Source organism: Amblyraja radiata, chromosome 3, assembly GCF_010909765.2.
Source record: "Amblyraja radiata isolate CabotCenter1 chromosome 3, sAmbRad1.1.pri, whole genome shotgun sequence".
Lineage (NCBI taxonomy): Eukaryota > Metazoa > Chordata > Chondrichthyes > Rajiformes > Rajidae > Amblyraja > Amblyraja radiata.
The window spans coordinates 66,788,097-66,809,281 of NC_045958.1; the positions used below are offsets into that span (position 1 = coordinate 66,788,097).

The 21,185-nt window shown below is 40.5% G+C and overlaps 1 protein-coding gene across 5 annotated transcripts in view; it reads left to right on the forward strand.

Moving 5' to 3' along the window:
• Nucleotides 1-21,185, forward strand: part of kdm4c (lysine demethylase 4C) — a 353,632-nt gene that overhangs the window by 153,402 nt on the left and 179,045 nt on the right. For 4 of the 5 annotated variants that reach the window (XM_033017965.1, XM_033017967.1, XM_033017966.1 and 1 more), the window contains exons 11-13: nt 667-1,046; nt 4,387-4,513; nt 13,023-13,204. In XM_033017965.1, coding sequence (XP_032873856.1) covers nt 667-1,046; nt 4,387-4,513; nt 13,023-13,204 — 689 coding nt within the window. The remainder of the gene's footprint in view (nt 1-666; nt 1,047-4,386; nt 4,514-13,022; nt 13,205-21,185) is intronic. The other variant, XM_033017969.1, reaches the window with a different exon arrangement.

The following is a 21,185-nucleotide window of genomic DNA, read 5'->3' on the forward strand; positions in this document are numbered from 1 at the left end:
AAACCGAGGCAGAGTAGGTATCAAAAGGAGATGGCTGATAACTTTGAGGCAACAACATCAAACATTGATTGACTAATTCCCACTGGAAGATTGATTGCATTAAATTAGAAGGAATAGGTAATGGTATTACATTTTAATTTTTGTTACAGGAAATTAATAATCTAAAATTTTGATCCAGCCAGCAATCTATAGTACAAATTTAAAACGTTAATGTCTCAGATGGAACCATGTGAGTTTTCCTATTAATTGCAATAAACAATATGACATGTGCACATTGTTATAATTCCTGCCTAAAATATAATTGCTTATATTTTAATAAAATATGTTACTAATACTTTTCCAATTATTTCCAAAGAGATAAGTAATTTATCACCAATAATTTAGAAATGGTAGTTAAGGTAGTTGAGATTGCCTGTATTGGTAATTGGTAACCCAACAACATAAATTCAAGATGAATAGTAAAAGAACAAACTGAGTATGAGAATTTACAAAGTAGTTCCATTGCTCCACGGCACACATTACATCTTTAAATTGACTCAGTAGTGACCAGGACCTTTGTGTTTTGTTGGCAGCTCCATTTTGCATGAAATAGTATTTTATATTTCCTGTTAACATCCAAATATTTCTCACGCATCATCTAAAGTAAAATATTCTTTTCACCCACAGACAATTACCAGACAACATCAGAATCCAATTTTGTCAGCACCAAGTATAGAAATAAAGCTAATGGAAAGAGAAAATTGGATGATTGTTTTTCATTGACACCAGTTGACAAAGATGATGCATTTGACATCTCTTCAGAATACCTAGACAATGCAGACCTTGACCTGAAAGTCAAATTGGAGAGTAAGGATCTGCAGAAATCCACGTTGGTGAATGCAATCATCAAAAAGGGACAATTGTGTCAGAACACATTTGATGATGTAGCTGCAGAAATCCAACAGAACTGCTGGAAAGGACGTGAAAGTAGTGGAGTCTCCACAGAAGAGGAAACCAGTGAAGCTGAGAGTGGAGAAAATGGCTTGGAGCCTGGAGAAGTACCAAGTGTAATAATACTTTTTAAAATATGTCCAGGAATGGCATAAGTAAATTAGACTGTAATTATTTATTTCCCCGGTATAGATAACCTATAGTTCATTCATTTAATACTGTTCAAAGTTAGCAGTATGATATGGGTAAATGTTGCTGTCCTTAATTAGAAAATACTGCACTACCAGATTGCTGATTTTCTTCCATTGCCAGTTTTCTCAACTAACCTTTCAAATGTTCCTTTGAAGAATTTATGCTCTTTCAGCTGTGTTTTCAAAGCACTGGAATAAGCAGACAATTGATTTAATAACTCAGTATCACTCATGTTCCCTGTGTTAACTGAATTCACATAACATAAAGTGCATAATTCATCACTAAAATTGGTATTATTAATTTAGTGCCAAATGAGGTATGACACTGCTGTTAATCCTTAATGTGTAAAATTAAACCAAGAACGCAGCCGTTTATAAATTAAGCAGGGTCGGGACTGGTATCTGAATTTAATTAATACTGAGAGTTTGAAATCCTGAATATAGTAGAGCCAGTATTTCTGCAGAAATGCTTTGCTTTTTGTGTGTCCTACTGAGTAGTATGTTTTTGGTACTGCATGATAATAACACCATTGAAGGATTTCATTATATAATGAAAATAAGAACTTAATTGTTTTTTTTGACATTGAACAAAATAATTATATGATCTGTAATAGCTCTCTTCAATGTTCTTCATGAATGCCCTCTTTACTGGTGTCTTATACTACATCTTTTTTTCAAATAAGATGGAAAAATGTATCCACATCATACTACCTTGTCATACTTTCATCAACCTATCTATAATTCAACAGTAAGAGATTGATTCAGCTGCACATCTATCATAGACATTTCGATATTTGAAGAGCTATTTTAAATAACATGAAGACTAACTCTTTTGCACAATTGGTCTTGATGGAATTTTATTCAGAATTCTACTTTCCTTCAGTATACTTAAAAACAAAAATTTGTGCTAACATCTTGAAGGACTTGGGAACTTGGATTGACAATAGACAATAGGTGCAGGAGTTGGCCATTCGGCCCTTTGAGCCAGCACCGCCATTGAATGTGATCATGGCTGATCATCCCCAATCAGTACCCCGTTCCTGCCTTCTCCCCATATCCCCTGACTCTGCTATTTTTAAGAGCCCTATCTAGCTCTCTCTTGAAAGCATCCAGAGAACCTGCCTCCACCGCCCTCTGAGGCAGAGAATTCCACAGACTCACCACTCTCTGTGAGAAAAAATGTTTCCTCGTCTCCGTTCTAAATGGCTTGCTCCTTATTCTTAAACTGTGGCCCCTGGTTCTGGACTCCCCCAACATCTGGGACATGTTTCCTGCCTCCAGCATGTCCAAACCCTTAACAATCTTATATGTTTCAATGAGATTGCCTCTCATCCTAAACTCCAGAGTGTACAAGCCCAGCTGCTCCATTCCCTCAGCATTGGCTGGGCTATTTTTTCCTTGAGCAAAAGAGGCTGAGGGGTAACCTCATGGAGGTATATAAAATTATAAAAGAGTAGATACTCAGAATCTCTTCTCTATTGTCAGAAACAAGAGGGCATAGATTTAAGGTGAGTGAAGGGTAAGATTTTTTTTACATCAGTGATTGTTAGCTGTAATGGCTATCTTTGGAGGAGGTTAATCAGATACAATAACTAATTTTAAATTTAAATATGCAAGGCATAGAAGAATTTGCACCTATTGTGGGCAAATGGAATTAGTATACAAGGACAAAATGGTAGGCATGGACATGCTGGGCTGTACATATGTTTGACTTTGACTCTCTGAATCGTATGTCACAATTGTCGCTAATCTATGGAAAGTAGCGTTAGTTATCATTCCTCAATTTGTTAATAAGCTAAAGAATACCATTATAAATTGCTGATAAAGTTTGAACTTTGGTAATTCAGTAATTTAAGTTTGTGTGCTTATCAAACACTTGAAGGACAGGATGTGCAGTAAACTAGTTTTCTAAGTTTAGGAAAAATTATAATGAAGTCTCTCAAGTCCCTTTTTTAGATGCTAGTGGAGTGATTTTTATTATTTAATTGCATCAAAAATGAAGGCTTACAGACACCTGCTGGGTCTGAGCCACTCTGATCCGATGTCCTGCTGAATCATTCAAGTCTTGTTAAAATTCTGGGACAGTATGCCGAAGTTTCCAGTAAATAAATATATTTGAGCTTTTAGTTTTGGACAAATGTTCATGTTGTTATAATTTAATCTCGTCAATCGCTATTCACGTTCCAATTTGTGTGAACACAGCGTTATTATCATTAAGCTATATTTTTAAATCATTTTTGTTCACAAATTTTAGGTGCCAATTTTCTGTAGATTTTTTCTTGAAATGGGTCACTTTGCAAGGTTTCCTTCTTTACCTTTGGTTATTGTTTCCTTTTGCTACCTTGTGCAATGGTAGTTATTCATCTCTAAACCTAGCCACCAGTGTCAACAGGATATGAAATGTGCATGAGAAGTGAGCCTGCAGAATGTTGTCTGATCCATTCTTCACCTGACATGCACATTTGGGAGGCTTTGTTTCTCTTTTTTTCCTTTCTTTATCTTGAGGCTAGTTGTACCACCATCTGCTCATTGCCTTAAACGACTCCCCAATTTTCTCACTTAAATTGGGGTGGCTTGACCATCCATTGGACAAAACTAAAGATTCATTAATTTATTTTTAGTTGTACTATTATGGAAGCTTTTCTAAGATTTGTATAATAATCAATTAGTTCACTGTGGTAAGAGCAATTTGAATTGAGTAGACTGCATTATTTTGCTTGGGCAGCATGTTGATTTCTTTAATTTCAAGCAACTCCTGCATTCCCTCCCCTGTCGCCCTATCAGTCCCACTGTTCGCATCCTTGTATCCCTCGTTTTATTCCACCTTTCCCAACCAACCAACTATGGGCTTCACCCTTTCTGATGTCATCTATTGCCGGCCCAGATTTATTCTGCCCATTTCTTGCCGCCAGTTTATTTCCTCTCCTCCCAACTCTACTTTCAGTCTGAAGAAGGGTTCTAACCCAAAACATTACCTATTCTTTTTCTCCAGAGATGCTGCCTGGCCCACTGAGTTACTCCAGCATTTTGTGTCCCTTAGGTATAAACCAGCATGTGCAGTTCCTTCCTACATAGGTTATTTGCTTGTTGCCTCTAAGCAGTTAGCATCCTCAATAGTCCAGATTTTCAATATTATATTCAGGACACTGTTCTGAATGTGTACACTTTAACAAACAGTAAGCTTACTATGTTCTAGGTAATGTGCATTAGCCTAGGTAACTATCTGGTTTCATCAAGAAGATAAAAATAACTTTTCTCTTTTCAGTTTCCAGAGCAGTTCATCGGAAGTGCCGGGAAAAAGAAATCAGCCAAGTGTCGACGATATCCATTATGCAAACCACCAGCTAGATCCCCTTCAACCCTCGTCAAACAAGAATTGATTAGTGATGAAGGTTAGTACCGCGTGCATTGAAGGTATGAAATAATTATAGCCTTGTTTATATTGTAATGCACATTCAAAAGGTTTATGTCATATTTTGAGGTGTGATACTTTTTAAAATATTACATGCCATTTAAGACCTCCTCTCAGTTTACCTCTCAAGGAAATGATATATTACTCAATTTTTGTGATATGTTGTAGTAGTTTATGGTGTGCTTAATTATCCACACTTAAAAGTGAATCTATTTTCTCACTAGCCATAATGACTAAAATCTTCAGTTTCATTGGTCCCCAGGTTAACTAGGTTACAAATTTGTTGGAGACGGTGGCATACGCTGGATCCTAGCCTACTCAACCGCTCCCTATAACTCAGTCCCTCGAGTCCTGCAACATCCTCAAATGTTTTTTCCACTCCTTCCAGCTTCCTGATTTGGCTTGGTTTATCATCATTGGAACATAGAGCATAGAACTGTACTGCACAATAGCAGGCCCTTCGGCCCACACTGCCTGTGCAAATCAAGAGTCAAGTCAAGAATATTTTATTGTCATGTGTCCCGAAACGGAACAATGAAATTCATACTTTCAGCAGTGCAACAGATATGTAAATATAGTACTTTGTAAACACCATAATAAACAGCAAATACATATATACACGAGCAATAATTCATAAGTGATTTACAGATTCTGTTTTCTTTAATCTTTTTCCTCGGTGTTCCTCAATCTGCTTCTTGGCCCTCTTGCTTTCTGATTTCTTGCCTCATTTTCTGATTTCATTATCGCGTATGTGGGCCATGAATTCTGATTATTCACATTCCACCTTCAGAATGATCTGCATCCTTGATCCTGGCAACAGTGAGGAATCATGTCTGCGCCTCAGAAACTCTTGTCTGTTTCACTAAATCTTAACTTGAATCATTCAGTGTAAATTACATCAATTAGTCTCAGCAGCAACTGACGATAATATTTGAATAAGCTAGTTTTTCCACAATAATTGTTTAAAAATAAAACTAGGGAGGAGTTTGTGAAACCTTTGAGATTTTCATTAATTTAAAGGATGTATGTATCTTGCTTGACCATTTTAAAATGGTAAAAATGTTGTTCAAGTGGATGATGGTATTACTGAGCATAGCTTCATGCTCATGCCTTACGTGCAGTTATGCAGGCGACAATGTAAGAAAAACAGGAAATTTGATTGCATGTCCATTGACAGTTAGCTGACTTTTCTTAGCTTATATACTTTTTTTCTAAATGCATTGATTAAATACAAATAACAGTTATATATGCAAATACAAAACTACTTAGCATTTATTCAAACAAAACATGCAATTAGAGAAACAGTTAATGTTTCAGATCAAAAAATCTGAATAATACTTGAAATCCAGTCAATAGACAATAGGTGTAGGAGTAGGCCATTCAGCCCTTCAAGCCAGCACTGCCATTCAATGTGATCATGGCTGATCATCCACAATCAGTACCCCGTTCCTGCCTTCTCCCCACATCCCGTGACTTTCATCAAAAAAGCTTTCATTAAGTTTTGGCCGAAGAAGTATCGAAACCCTTCTTCAGATTGTAGTCATGTCTACTCAGAACACCTATTTTATAGATGAAAGCTGTTTTAATGAAAGTCACGGGATGTGGGGAAAGGCAGGAACGGGGTACTGATTGTGGATGATCAGCCATGATCACAGTGAATGGTGGTGATGGCCCAAAGGGCCAAATGGCCTACTCCTGCACCTATTGTCTATTGTCTATAACTGCAGACTTGGGTTCTATGTACACCACAAACAAAAATCAGTTTCTGACCATAAAGGTTTTTACATATTCCTGTAGAGTTTTATCCCGTGAAGTCAAAAATCGGCTTACCTGAAAATTTCGAGCTTTATTTCTTGAATCCGAAGTATCTTTGAAAGTAAACGAGCTGATGACGTCACAATGGGTCTGCTCGCGCCACCCACTGCGCACTATTTTCCACGCGCTGCGAGTTACGTCGTCCTCCCCCCCCCCCCCCCCCCGACTCGCAGTCATTTGGTCGCTGCCCGCCCGCCGTGGCATAGTTCGCTCATAGTCGACTCGAACTCGGACTGCTGTCTGCCCCGGCCGCAGCGCAGCCCTTTTTGCGGCCCGCTCGCTTTTCAGACTGTGGCACGCGCTGCGAGTGAAGAACGAGCAAGTTGGGCCCTGTACTAGAGCTCTCCCTCTCTCTCTCTCTCTCTCTCTCTCTCTCTCCCTCTCCCTCTCTCTCCCTCTCCCTCTCTCTCTCTCTCCCTCTCCCTTTCTCTCCCTCTCTCTCCCCCTCTCTCTCCCTCTCTCTCCCTCTCTCTCTCCCTCTCCCTCTTCCCCCCCTCCGGGCTCTCTCTCCACCCCTCTCTGGGTTCTCTTCCCCCCCCCCCCCCCGGCTCTCTCCCCCCCCCCCCAGGCTCTCTCCCCCCGCACCCCCCGGCCTCTCCCCCTGTCCCCCCACACCCCTGGCCTCTCTTCCCTAACCCCCCCGGCCTCTCCCCCGTCCCTCCCAGCCTCTCCACCCACCCACCGGCCTCTCTCACGACCCCCGCCTCTCTTTCACCTCCCCCCGGGCCTCTCTTTTCTTTCACCACCCCCCGGGCCTCTCGTCCACCCCCACCTCTTCCTTCTCCCCACCACTCCCTCCTTCACTACCCCTCCCACCTGCCCCCCCCTCTCTCCCCCTCCTCTCTCCTCTCTCCCCCCTCCTCTCTCCCCCTCTCCTCTTTCCCCATCTCCTCTCTCTCCCCCCCTCCTCTCTCCCCCGCCCCGCCTCTCTCTCCCCCCCTGCCTCTCTCTCCCCCCCCGCCTCTCTCTCCCCCCGCCTCTCTCTCCCCCCCGCCTCTCTCTCCCCCCCCGCCTCTCTCTCTCTCCCCCCCCGCCTCTCTCGCCCCCTCCGCCTCACTCTCCCCAGCCTCTCTCTCCCTCCCCCCTCCCTCCCCCCCTCTTTCCCCCGCCCCTCTCTCTCTCCCTCTGCCCCTCCCCCGCGCGTTGAGGGGACGGGACCCAACGGGTCCCCCTTGGTCTAGTAATTAATAAATTTCATGTTGCTTCCTCATGGGTTGCATTGAGACCTGCAAATACTATTTTTTTCTGAGAGCAAAAAGCATTAATTATATTGTAACGAGAATCCAATTGCATTCAATAAAACAAAATCTCTCAGTAGATGCCCTGGAACAACAACAATGTATAGAAATAACATTAAAAAAGTTGCAGATATTGGAAATCTGAAATAAAAGCATAACATACTAAAAACAGGAGATCAAGGAGAATCTGTGGGAAAAAGATACAGATACTACTTCAGGTCATATTGTAGCAAAGACTTTTTTTTTGGTTTGCCTATTTTAGTTAATGTTAATTGCCATAAGGAATTTGACAGAGTCAAGAGTGTTTTATTGTCATATGTCCCAGATAGAACAATGACATTCTTACTTGCTGCAGCACAACAGAATATGCATAGAGATAGAAAATAGGTGCAGGAGTAGGCCATTCGGCCCTTCGAGCCTACACCGCCATTCAATATGATCATGGCTGATCATCCAACTCAGTATCCTGTACCTGCTTTCTCTCCATACCCCCGATCCCTTTAGCCACAAGGGCCACATCTAACTCCCTCTTAAATATAGCCAATGAACTGGCCTCAACTACATTCTGTGGCAGAGAATTCCAGAGATTCACCACTCTCTGTGTAAAAAATGTTTTTCTCATCTCAGTCCTAAAAGATTTCCCCTTTATCCTTAAACTGTGACCCATTGTTCTGGACTTCCCCAACATCGGGAACAATCTTCCTGCATCTATCCTGTCCAACCCCTTAAGAATTTTGTAAGTTTCTATAAGATCCCCCCTCAATCTTCTAATTTCTAGCGTGTACAAGCCGAGTCTATCCAGTCTTTCTTCATATGAAAGTCCTGACATCCCAGGAATCACTGGTGAACCTTCTCTGCACTCCCTCTATGGCAAGAATGTCCTTCCTCAGATTAGGAGACCAGAACTGTATGCAATACTCTAGGTGTGGTCTCACCAAGACCCTGTACAACTGCAGTAGAACCTCCCTGCTCCTATACATAGTATGATATGTTTGCAGCAGAAATAATAAATACACGAGTCTCATGTCCCCTAGATTGTTATGTCATCATTAGTTAAGTTAAGAATAGTTTGTTTACAATATTTTGCTTATCTGTGCCTATATTAAAAACATCATTTTGGGGATCTTGGTATCACTGGCAAGATCAGCATTTATTTCCCATCCCTAATTGCCCTTGGGAAACTGATGGTGAGATCTTTCTGGAGAAGGTTTTCCCACAATGCTGATGAGAAGGAAGTTACAGGATTTAGACCTAATGACGATGAAAGACTGGCAATGTTATTTGTTTACATTGTTGTTGATTAATTGATGGGTGCAAATCAAATCAACTGCATTTTCCTGGAGCAAACTGAGATTCTTAAGAGTTGCTGCATAAGCAGTGCTTTTGATGGGGAGGTGGGCAGAAACTTATCATTGGCTTGCAGGGCAAGGAGGTGGAAGATAATCATTTTATGTGGTGCTTATCGTACTTGGCTCGAAATAGCTGGATTCTCGAGTTCAAATCCCACTGCAGTAACTGGGGAATTGAGTTAAATACATTTGTACTAAGGTAACAGTATCCCCTATTCCACCACTATCCTTCAGGAAAGCAAATCTGTTGGCCTCACTTGGTTTGGCTTATGTATGACATGCATGACGCAAGGTCTGGACAATGTTTATGCTTAGACTGATAATTGGCAAGTAACATTAATGGCGCACAAATATGAGACGCTGACCTCCAGAATCAAATGATGAGTCAGCTTCTGCCGAGAGAGAAAACAAGAGCCTAACAGCCTCTCCTTGTCATTCCACTGAGTATTGGAGCATCAACACCCTTGGAGATCATCGCTGATCACAAGCATAGATGAACCACCCACATTAATGCTGTGAGTTACAGGAGAAGGGAGTGTATCATCGCCTGATTGCATTTGTGCATTCTAAGTCGAGTGCGATGGAGAATTGGTCACTTATCAGGATGAGAGCAGGTCAACCATCTTAACCATTCACACCTCCCCCATCCATGACTTCAGTATGTACATCATCCAAGCAATTTTGACTTGCACACACAGTGGGCCAACATATACTTTATACTGTAAGATTATTTTTTTCATAACTTTATAAAGATGATGGAATTAATGTTTATTTAATACAATCTCTCATAATCTTTTGTTTCAAATAAGCTTATGAGACATGATGAGAGATTTCAAATTTCCATGCAAGAATTATTTACATGAAGTATAAAGTCTGATTTTATTTTTCTTATTTGTCCATACCCAGCACCTTTTGTACCAAGCAGGCTTCAAGTACATGACCAGAAAGAATGCATTGTTAGAATCAACGCGCCTTGGATTAATTTTCATTCGTTCAATTATTTTATATAATTGTACTTTGGATACCTTTTGTGGCACAGATTTTAAAGGAAAATAATATCAATCACCCTGTGAAAGTAAAATAATTTTGACACTTATGTGGGTACTCAATTTGACCAAACTGCCTGGCTACTTTTAATATAGAAACAAGATCTCTATTTGCTTAAATCGAGTTTAGGAACTGCAAGGGTTCAATTTATGTTTATATTTCAATTGTTTATTTTTGCTTCTTTTAATTGGTTTAAGGGATTTACAGTATTTAAAGTTTGGTTTCAAATTTCTAACAATATTTTAATCATTTTTATATGCATGTATATAATACTTTTAAGATTTACGTTCAGGAAATTTATATTTTCTGACTTGGCTAACAGTAGTACTTTTCACATTCACGTAGGTGAAGTTTGTCCTGGTCACATCATGATTTGCTTGCTCTCATGAGATAGCTCTCTCACACTCGAGCCATTGTGCATGGTCTGATTATTTGCATTCTGGTGCAAGTTGATGCAGAAAGTTTTGCCAAACCCAAGTCTGGACTTAGTACAAGGGTCAGGTGATTCACTTCTGGGAAATACTCTGGGACTAACGATTTTTATGTTTTCTACCAATGTTTTGCTGTCTTTAAACGAAAGCAGTTATTATGTAGAAGCACTGTTATATAAATATAAAATTCTTCCAATTTTTTTCAAAGTAGTATCACCAGCGGATCACTGTCGAATGCAGAAAATTCCTACAATAAATCTATTAGACAATCCAAGAGAACAGTTCAAATTTAGTCCCAGCCCACCCAGTTTATTTTTATATAGTCTATGCATAATTGAAGTACTAACCACAGTGGTCAGTGTGAAACTGGAAGACTTATTGAATAAATCAGCACGGAACTCCAAATTAGTAGTTTTTGCCTGAAACAAACAAAGCACTTGGGGACTGTAACCAGCAATTCTGAAAATGCTGTCGATGCAAATGGGTAACGGTTATAGGCTCTTTGGATGATGCAAACACCACAGATTTTAAATGTGAATTGGTATTTATGGGCGTTGCATATGCATGGGGTTAGGTGGATGAGGCTGATCTTGTGGCAACACCGAGAAGATGTTTTCATGAGTCTTGCATAGAAATTAGTGCTGATGAAAGTGGTTGAATTGGTGTTGAATTAGATAATGTTGATGAGAAGGCTGAACTAATATCAGACTTGTAGGAAATGGCTGCAGTAACAATGTATATTCAGAAACAACAGACATTATTCTCAAAGGTATATATTTGTTCTGAATTTTTATTTCATTAAATATTTATAATTAAATTCCACAACATTACAAGCGAGAAATGCACTTTGGTATAATTATTTGGACCTAGATATTTGGCAACATTACTTTTAAGGAATTATAATACAACCTCTTGCATCAAATTATATTGCAGGACAATTCTGAACTTAATTAAACTGAAACAATAAAACTCTATTTCAGTTGTTTATCGTACACCAGGGTGTTTATGAAATTGGAAGTTATTTAGCTCTTCAGGGGCATGCAAAGAATAAAATGAAATTGACCCTCAGCTATTACTTGGATGTTATTTTCTCTAAAATACCGCAACTCGTTTGTGCTTTCATTGTTATGGAGCCATATGTTTCTGAAAGAGGCCTCATAATTACATGCATTCACTGATGAGTCATTCAAATATCATGACAATAATTTTAACTGCCCAGTTATGATTTTAGCATGGAGATGAAAGAACAATTGTAATCTAAGTGAGTTATCCTGATTTAAATTCTGATTGGTGACCTATTTTGTTTGGTAGATGGATTGCTCTTTTGGTGATATAATGGTGCAATGGCACAATCCACAATGTACACTGGACATTTTATTTCTTGAGGCAAAGTGTGAATGACCACACTGCACCAGCCTGAAGAAACACCTATCCATGTTTCTAGAGATGGTGACTGATCCGCTGAGTTGTACCAGCCTTTTGTGCCTCATTTTGTAAATCGGTGTCTGCAGTTCTTTGTTTTTGCACTGAATTCTTGTTGACAATAGGCAGTGTAACCTGATCAAAGTGGCAATCAACATGCAACAAAGATTGAGACCAACGTTTCCTTTTCCATCTAATGACCTCACAAAGGTCAAAATATTTGGTATGAACATAGTGGCTGAAGGGGCTGTTGCTGCGTTGTGCTACTCTGAACATCTGTTCAGCAGCTTGAATGGCTTAGCCCCTCCATCATTGCTCTGTAAAAATGCTGCTAGTAATTAAAGGCGAATTGCTGGTCTATTTCAATTTGATATTGATTTTGAGATTCTTTAGGTGTTTTGTTAATTTTTGGAGGTTTTGATTTCAAGTTGCAGAAGCATGCAGAGTTGATGTGCATTAATGCATTGCAGAATGCACTACAAGTCATAGCCTATGGTGTGTGACTATTTCCTTCACCACTAGACTGCTTGAACATTCTGTTTTAAACTAAAGTGCAGCAATTGGCTTATTTTTATTAATTTCTTGAATTATTTTCAGTTTGTTAAATTGCCTATTTAAACTTATTTTAAATAAATCTGATTATCAGCGACTATTGGAAGCTTTGAGAAGGCCTTTTGTAATACAAATTATCCAGGGTGAGACTTGGAGTTTGGCTACCTGAAGTTGAGTTGTTGGTCACAGTTGGCTCCATTCGGTGGGCTGGCTGTAACAGCGAGGCATGAAGCTTAATCAGTCCAACTGGCTGCAAAGGAATATCCAAGAGCATGCTAACACCAGGCAGAAAATGGCCAAATAAAGTACATCAAACTTATAGCAGCACTTTTGATATCCTGATAACGCTGGTACTTTGCCCTATTTTAGTCTTTGGTATGTTGTCATTTTTGTTCATTTGGGATAACTTGAGGCTTTTGGTCTAATTATCACAATCCATTGACCAGAATTTCTGTCGATTGACAAATTTGGATAAATACAGGAATTAAAGGATGTTGTGGTGAAATGTGACTGAATTAGTCAGTAGGATTAGTTTGCATTGTTACATATTATGTTTAGTATGTATTCCTGCTTACCTTTTCTCCAGACTAATTGTTCATTGTCCATCATCTTGATTCTTTCCCAATGTTATGCAGAATTGACTGATCCAACATTAAATGAAGAAGATATAAATGAAACACAGCCTTGGGCCAAACCTCTAATCCAATTGTGGCAGAGTAAACTGCACAATTTCCAAGCAGAGAAGGAATATAACGAAGTCGTCTCGAAAATGGAACCATATTGTGCGATTTGCTCACTTTTCTTTCCTTATAACCTGGTAAGTTATTATCTAATCTGAAATGAATTATGCTAATGCTTCACAACAGTTTTCAGAGTTTAAAATCTTTTCCCAGGTGTTTGCAGTTCACAATTTGTGAACTTTTAGTCTAAAGAAGGGTCCCAACCCAAAATGTCACCTGTCCATTCCCTTCCCAGATACTGCCTGGGCAGCTGAATTCCTCCAGCACTTTGTGTTTTGCTTGAGACTAGCACCTGCAGTTTCTTGTGTCTCCTCACCATCTTGGTGGATTTGGAAGCAATAAATATAAGATAGTCACTAACAGAACCAATGGGAAAATTAAGATAAGATGGAGAAAGATATATTTATTTTGGCTTGGGCAAAGAAGAGTAGGAAATATCAGGTGGAGCACATCTGTGGCGTATTTGAGTTGAACAACTTCTTTCTGAGATGTAGATACAAAATTGAATTGTGTATCACCTAGCATATACTGGCACCTTGGCATATTTAATCCCTTAAATCATTGTGTTTGTGAAAGAAACGGGTAAAGAGCAACTGACTCTGTCGTATGTATAACAGATTATGTTGTTTAAGGAATTCATTGGAATTTATAAAATGACATGTCCCTGATATTTTTAACTCATCAAGAGAAAATAATACAATCTAAAATAATACCATTCTAAAATTAATAACTAGTTTTCAAATTTATTATTCCCTGTAGCATAAAGCTGACCAAGCTAGACCTCAAATCTAACAGACTATTTCAACGAATTTCAGATGAAGGGTTCCACTTGAAACAGGAAATTTCTCTTGATATTCTGACCAATCTGTTTTCCATTCTCACTGTTTCTTCACATATTCAGTAATAAGATCTATTTGAAGTAAAATAATTAACTGTAACCTGCAACCTGTTTTCTTCAGTCTTTAAGTCAGGATGAATTATTGACCTATGAAATTGCTGACACACTTCATGAAATCATGAGGTTACAGTAAAGAATGGGGAATGGAATTGCATTGTACCTAATGCAAGTAATAAGGTTGGTAAATTGCCAGCATATTGCCAAAAGTTGTTATAATTCTTTTGGTATTACCAGAGACATTTAGAGATAATATATATAAGCATCTGGATAAACAGGGTCTGATTAGGAACAGTCAACATGGATTTGTGCCTGGAAGGTCATGTTTAACTAATCTTCTTGAATTTTTTGAAGATGTTACTCGGGAAATTGATGAGGGTAAATCAGTGGATGTTGTGTATATGGACTTCAGTAAGGCCTTTGACAAGGTTCCTCATGGAAGGTTGGTTAAGAAGGTTCAATGGTTGGGTATTAATGGTGGAGTAGCAAGATGGATTCAACAGTGGCTGAATGGGAGATGCCAGAGAGTAATGGTGGATGGTTGTTTGTCAGGTTGGAGGCCAGTGACGAGTGGGGTGCCACAGGGATCTGTGTTGGGTCCACTGTTGTTTGTCATGTACATCAATGATCTGGACGATGGTGTGGTAAATTGGATTAGTAAGTATGCAGATGATACTAAGATAGGTGGGGTTGCGGGTAATGAAGTAGAGTTTCAAAGTCTACAGAGAGATTTATGCCAGTTGGAAGAGTGGGCTGAAAGATGGCAGATGGAGTTTAATGCTGATAAGTGTGAGGTGCTACATCTTGGCAGGACAAATCAAAATAGGACGTACATGGTAAATGGTAGGGAATTGAAGAATGTAGGTGAACAGAGGGATCTGTGAATAACTGCACAGTTCCATGAAAGTGGAATCTCATGTAGATAGGGTGGTAAAGAAAGCTTTTGGTGTGCTGGCCTTTATAAATCAGAGCATTGAGTATAGAAGTTGGGATGTAATGTTAAAATTGTACAAGGCATTGGTGAGGCCAATTCTGGAGTATGGTGTACAATTTTGGTCGCCTAATTATAGCAAGGATGTCAACAAAATAGAGAGAGTACAGAGGAGATTTACTAGAATGTTGCCTGGGTTTCAGCAACTAAGTTACAGAGAAAGGTTGAACAAGTTAGGGCTTTATTCTTTGGAGCGCAGAAGGTTAAGGGGGGACTTGATAGAGGTTTTTAAAATGATGAGAGGGATAGACAGAGTTGACGTGGAAAAGCTTTTCCCACTGAGAGTAGGGAAGATTCAAACAAGGGGACATGACTTGAGAATTAAGGGACTGAAGTTTAGGGGTAACATGAGGGGGAACTTCTTTACTCAGAGAGTGGTAGCTGTGTGGAATGAGCTTCCAGTGAAGGTGGTGGAGGCAGGTTCGTTTTTATTATTTAAAAATAAATTGGATAGTTATATGGATGGGAAAGGAATGGAGGGTTATGGTCTGAGCGCAGTTATATGGGACTAGGGGACATTATGTGTTCGGCACGGACTAGAGGGGTCGAGATGGCCTGTTTCCGTGCTGTAATTGTTATATGGTTTTATGGTTATATGCCTCAGTTAAAATCAGGCTCTTAATATTCAAGGTTACCAAGTTGTGCAGAATGATAGAGAAGGTAAAAAAGAGGAGTGGCTACAGCATTCTCGATGCAATTATGTTAGTTTTAAACTGACCCGAGTTGTGTTGTTAGGTGTTTTTTATAGGGCTCAAAGGAAATGGATGAGAACATGTATTTTAAAGATTTGTTGCAAAAGTAGGAGAATAAGATTAAGAGACTTCCATTCTTAATTATAGTCTGGGGAAAGAAAAAAAAGGCTTGCTAGTGGTAACAAAGAAGATGGATTTCTGATGTGGATGCAGGAGAATTTTCTCAATTATTACACTTTCAGTCCAATGAGAAACCAGAATGGTTAAATCAGGTGGGAGAAAAAGCAATGTAGCAAAAGCAGTTTACAGCTATTTGGCACAGAAACAGGACTTTTGACCCACTGTGTGCATGTTTAGAATTTTTTTTTAATGAATCAAAATGCAGATAGATTAAAGTAGTGATGAAAAAGGCCAAAACATATCAAAGGTAATGACTTTGAAATGATGTAACAAAGCAATTGATAGCAGTAATGCAGGTTCAAACTAGGAATGTTTCTTTCAAGAGAAGAGTTGTCATCTAACACAAATGCATGCTAGTTGGAAAAAGGTGCATATTGAATCTATGTATCAGTGAAATGGTGTGTAGGGACAACAGGTGTGTTTCGCAACTTCATAGAAGAAATGGAGACACAATTAACTGCAGATGCTGTTTTACAAAAAAGACACAAAGTCATGGGGTAAAGCCCGTCCCACTTTCACGACCTAATTCACGACCTCTGCCGAGTTTGCCTTTGACTCATACTCGCAGCATGGTCGCCACGAGGTCGTAGGAAGTCGTAGGTAGGTTGTGATGCTAGTCGTAGGTACTCGTGGCATCAAGTAGGTCGCCGCGGTTTTTTCTAGCCTGAATAAAAATGTCCATGAGTAAAAAAAGGTCGATACTTTTTACTCGTAGGTAGGTCTTAGGTAGGTCGTAGTAGGTCGTGGGTGGTCGGATGAAAAAGTTCACTTAAAAAGATAGACAAAGCACAAATTCTTAAGACCATACAAAGCTTTAATTTAATGTCTGACGGGTGTGAACTGAGAGACTCAGAGGCAACAGTTTCTCACGTCTGAATCTCCAGCAGCACACACAAAGAAATACCGGAACACGCGAGTTTATATACGTACTGAAATCAAATCAAATGCATGATGTAATGTACAAAAACCATCATCCACCTCCAAATATGGAGTTGTTTTTCACTCTTTGCCAAAAGCCAGTTACCCCAATGGAATCCTCTAGGCCCCTTCTTATCTGATTAACCTCTTCAACTTACATAAAAAACCTTGCAAGAGAGCTGTGAACTTTCTACCTTACATAAAAAAACCTTGCAAGAGAGCTGTGAACTAATCAACTTAAAATTAAAAAAACCTTGCACGACAGGAGTTGCCCAAATCCCATCATGCATTACAATTGGCTCTTTACAACAGGAAAGCTTAAATATGACAACAATCAATTAATAACTAACTCTTTCACGGAGGCAGTCGAAGGTAAAAAAAGGTCAGTAGGAAAAAAAAGGTGATTTATTTTATTTTATTTTTATTTTTTATTTTTTTAAATTTATTTATTAGAAGCAAATGTACAAAAATAGAACCAACGGCATATAAAATAATACAGTTATTGTACAGCTTCAATTTTAACTTTTAGCTATAGTTGGAAGAAAAGAAAGAAGAAAAAACAAGAAAGAGAAAAAGTGAGATGTGCAAAGATAGAACCCCTAGACTACCAGTGGTGTAGTCAAAGAGTGAATAAATGAAAGAAAGAAGAGAAAAATAGAAAAAATAAAAGGACAAAAAGAGAAAGAAAGAAAAAAGTGATGATATACCTGCCGCACATCCCTCCCCACCCACCCCACCCAACCCGTAATTAGATTTAAATCCAAAGTTGTGTTGTACCATACTATCCTTGTAATAAATCAATGAATGGCGTCCATGTCTTCGAAAAATGGTCTGGTTTTTCTGCCAAGACAAGTCTAATATTTTCAAGATGTAGCGTCTCGGACATGTTTATAATCCACAGCTTAAGAGTAGGGACTGAAGTATGTTTCCAAAATTTAAGTATTCGTTTTTTTGCCGTTATTAGGCCATAATTAAGGAAACGTCTTTGAAATAATGATAGCTCAGAGCAGGCTTCTGACGTACCTAGAATGATCAATTCCGTATCGGGCTCCAATTTTATTTTTTGTGTTTTTGAAAAAATTTCAAAAATTCCTCTCCAAAAATTATGTAACTTTATACAAGCGACAAAGGAATGGATCAGGGTTGCTTCCTGAAGAAGACATTTATCATAAATAGGAGATACATTTGGAAAGATCTTATTCAGTTTAGACTTTGAATAATAGAGTCTGTGCAGTATTTTAAATTGAATTAACGAATGCCTAACGTTACTCGAACAATTGTGTAAATATAGAAGGTTTTCCCCCATCTGTCTTTTAGAATTTTTAGGCCAAGTTCATCTTCCCAAGCTCTTCTAATTACTTCTGACAATGGGATTTCTATATTTAAAAGGGTCTTATACAGATATGATATTAACTTGTTTGACTCCCGAGTTTCTATTCTTCATACATTCGTCCAGTATGTCTGGCAACAAAGATTGGTAGTCTTGGGTATATGATTTCAGATAGTCTCGAATTTGAAGATATCTAAAATATTGACTACCTTTCAGGTGATATTTCGACTGTAATACTTGAAATGAGAGAAGAGTTCCCATCTCATAAAGATCTCCCGAGTTTTTTGATTCCTAATCTTTCCCAGTGTGTGAACGTTTTGTCTAAAATAGATGACTTGAACGAAGGATTGTTGGCAATTGGTGAAAGAAGAGATAAATTTCTTAGTTTAAGGGTTGACTTCACTTGTCTCCCGATTCGTAAGGTACTGTGAATAATCGGATTTTTCTCATATAGTGTTTTCTTCAAATTTATTGGAGAGAGAAGAATCGCGCCTATATTAAAAGGCGAACAATCCTCTCTTTCCATTATTAACCATTTTACCTGTTGGCATGCGCTGTCCAACCAGTAGATTACGTTTTTAATATTCGTAAAGGTTATTTAAAAACCAGAACGTCACCTCTGTCATTCCAAGGCATGTTCATTCATAGCTGGAGAATTTTTTGGAGAGGACACTTGTGTTTTAGATATGGCACCAAAAAGGCAGCAGCGCAGGGGGAGGGCACAACCCTAAAAAAAAAACGGCCATGCAGGTGTTGCCCACCCAGGAGGAGGAGTGGCAGGAGGTGATGCCACATGAGGTGATAGCGCAGGAAGAGGTAGCCCTGCATGAGAGACCCCTGGAGGAAGAGACCAAGGTGGTAGTATATGTCCCCACCTCCACCCCATCCTTCACTACCTCATTTGAAGGCAGCAAAGCAGCCCTTTCTCCTGTGTCTGACACAGCATCAGAGGCAGATGCCCCATTGGTGGTGAGGGAGGGCAGGAGGAAGGTTATGCCCTACACCTTCACCAGGCAGCAGGAGGGCGACCTTGAGGAATGGTTCCAGCAGAATGCCATCCTGCAAGAAAAGGAAAATGAGGGGTACAGGGACAGGGCCAACAATGGAATGTTTGCCATCCACTGCCCCACATGTGTGCTTAAAGTCCCATCTTTTGTCAAAGCCTAGCGCCATTCTCTTCCAGTCATCTGGTGTACTGGGACAGTCCATCACATCATCTCCATTCACCCATTGAGACCTCTTCTTGTGCTTCCTCTTCACCCTTGCTCTTCCACTTCTGCCTTTCTTAAAAGGCGGCTGAAACAAAAGGGCTACTGCAAAAAGCAGTAAAACGTACATGGTCGAAGCCAGTCTTCAACATGGTCGAAGGATGTCTTCTCCATAGTCGTGGGAGGTCTTCAACATAGTCGTAGGAGGTTGTAGGGTACTGCGATCTTGATTTTTTTTAGGCCGTTTAAGGTCATCAAATGTCGTGAAAGTGGGACAGGGGCTATAAGTCAGCGAGTCAGGTACTTAGGTAGAGTACAGGGAAGTAATGGATAGACCATTAATATAGTCACAGAGTTATGCAGCACGGATTTGCAGCCCAACCTGTCCACACTGACCAGGTTTTACAATTGTAATATGACTTCCCAAATCGTGTATTCAATGCCCTTGAGATGAATTATATGCCAAAGCAGTTGAATAATGAAAGGACTAGATAGTGCGAATGTGGAGAGGATGTTTTCGCTCGTGGGAGAGTCTAGGACCAGAGGGCACCGGTTCAGAATAAAAGATGTACCTTTAAAAAGGAGATGAGGAGGATTTTCTTTCGCCAGAGGGTGGTGAACCTGTAGAATTAATTGCCGCTGACGGCTGTGGAGGTCAAGTCTTTGGGTATGCTTAATATGGAGATTGATAGATTTTTGATTTGTCAAAGGTTACAGGAAATGGCAGGGGAATGGGAGTGAGGGGGAAAGATAAATCAGCCATGATTGAATGGCAGAGTAGACTCGATAGGCTGAATGGCCTAATTCTGCTCCTTTGTCATGAACGTGAACAAATGCCTTCTTCACCACCTTGCCACTTTCACGGAACTGTGTACTTGTACCTCTTGGTCATTCTGCTTTACAACATTCTCCACAGCCCAACCATTTACTTGCCTGTGTGTTTCCAATTTTAGGGAGCTGTGGACCTGGATGCAAATATCCTTCTGTACATCAATGCTGTTAAGGATCTTGCCATTAACCATATTAGAATTAGATTCCTTTATTGTCATTCAGACCTTTCGGTCTGAACGAAATTATGTTGCCTGCCCTGTCATACACAGAACCAATAAAAACAAAACATACAATAAACACAAATTTAACATCCACCACAGTGAGTCCTCCAAGCACATCCTCACTGTGATGGAGGCAAAGTCTTAGTCTCCGTCTCTTCCCTCCTTGTTCTCCCTCTGCGCTGAGGCGATCGATCCAGGCCGGAGATGCCGCCCTCCAGTCCAGCGGACCTCCGTGGTGATGTCGCCGCCGCCGAAAGCCAGAACGCCGTCTCCGCTCCGAGACGGCCCGCCACAGCGTCAGCTCCGGGCAGCCGCCCCAGCTCCAGGCCGCCGCCCCAACTCCGGGTCCCGCAGTCTCCACTCCGGGCCGCCGCCCCAGCTCCGGGTCCCGCAGTCTCCGCTCCGGGCCGCCGCCCCAGCTCCGGGTCCCGCAGTCTCCGCTCCGGGCCGCCGCCCCAGCTCCAGGTCCCGCAGGCTCCGCTCCGGGCCGCTGCCCCAGCTCCGGGTCCCGCAGTCTCCGCTCCGGGTCCCGCAGTCTCCGCTCCGGGCAGCCGCCCCAGCTCCAGGCCGCTGCCCCAGCTCCGGGTCACGCAGTCTCAGCTCCGAGCCCCGCTGCATCAGCTCCAGGCCGCCGCCGAAAGCCAGAACGCCACACCAACAAGTCGGGCCACCGCTGCCTCAACCCCGAAGACGGCCAGCCTCTCGTTGGCTGGCTCTGCCTCCGGAGCCTCGGGGTCAGTCGCAGGCTGGAGGCCGCCAGCTCCGCCATTAGGCCTCAGCGCAGACGGAGGC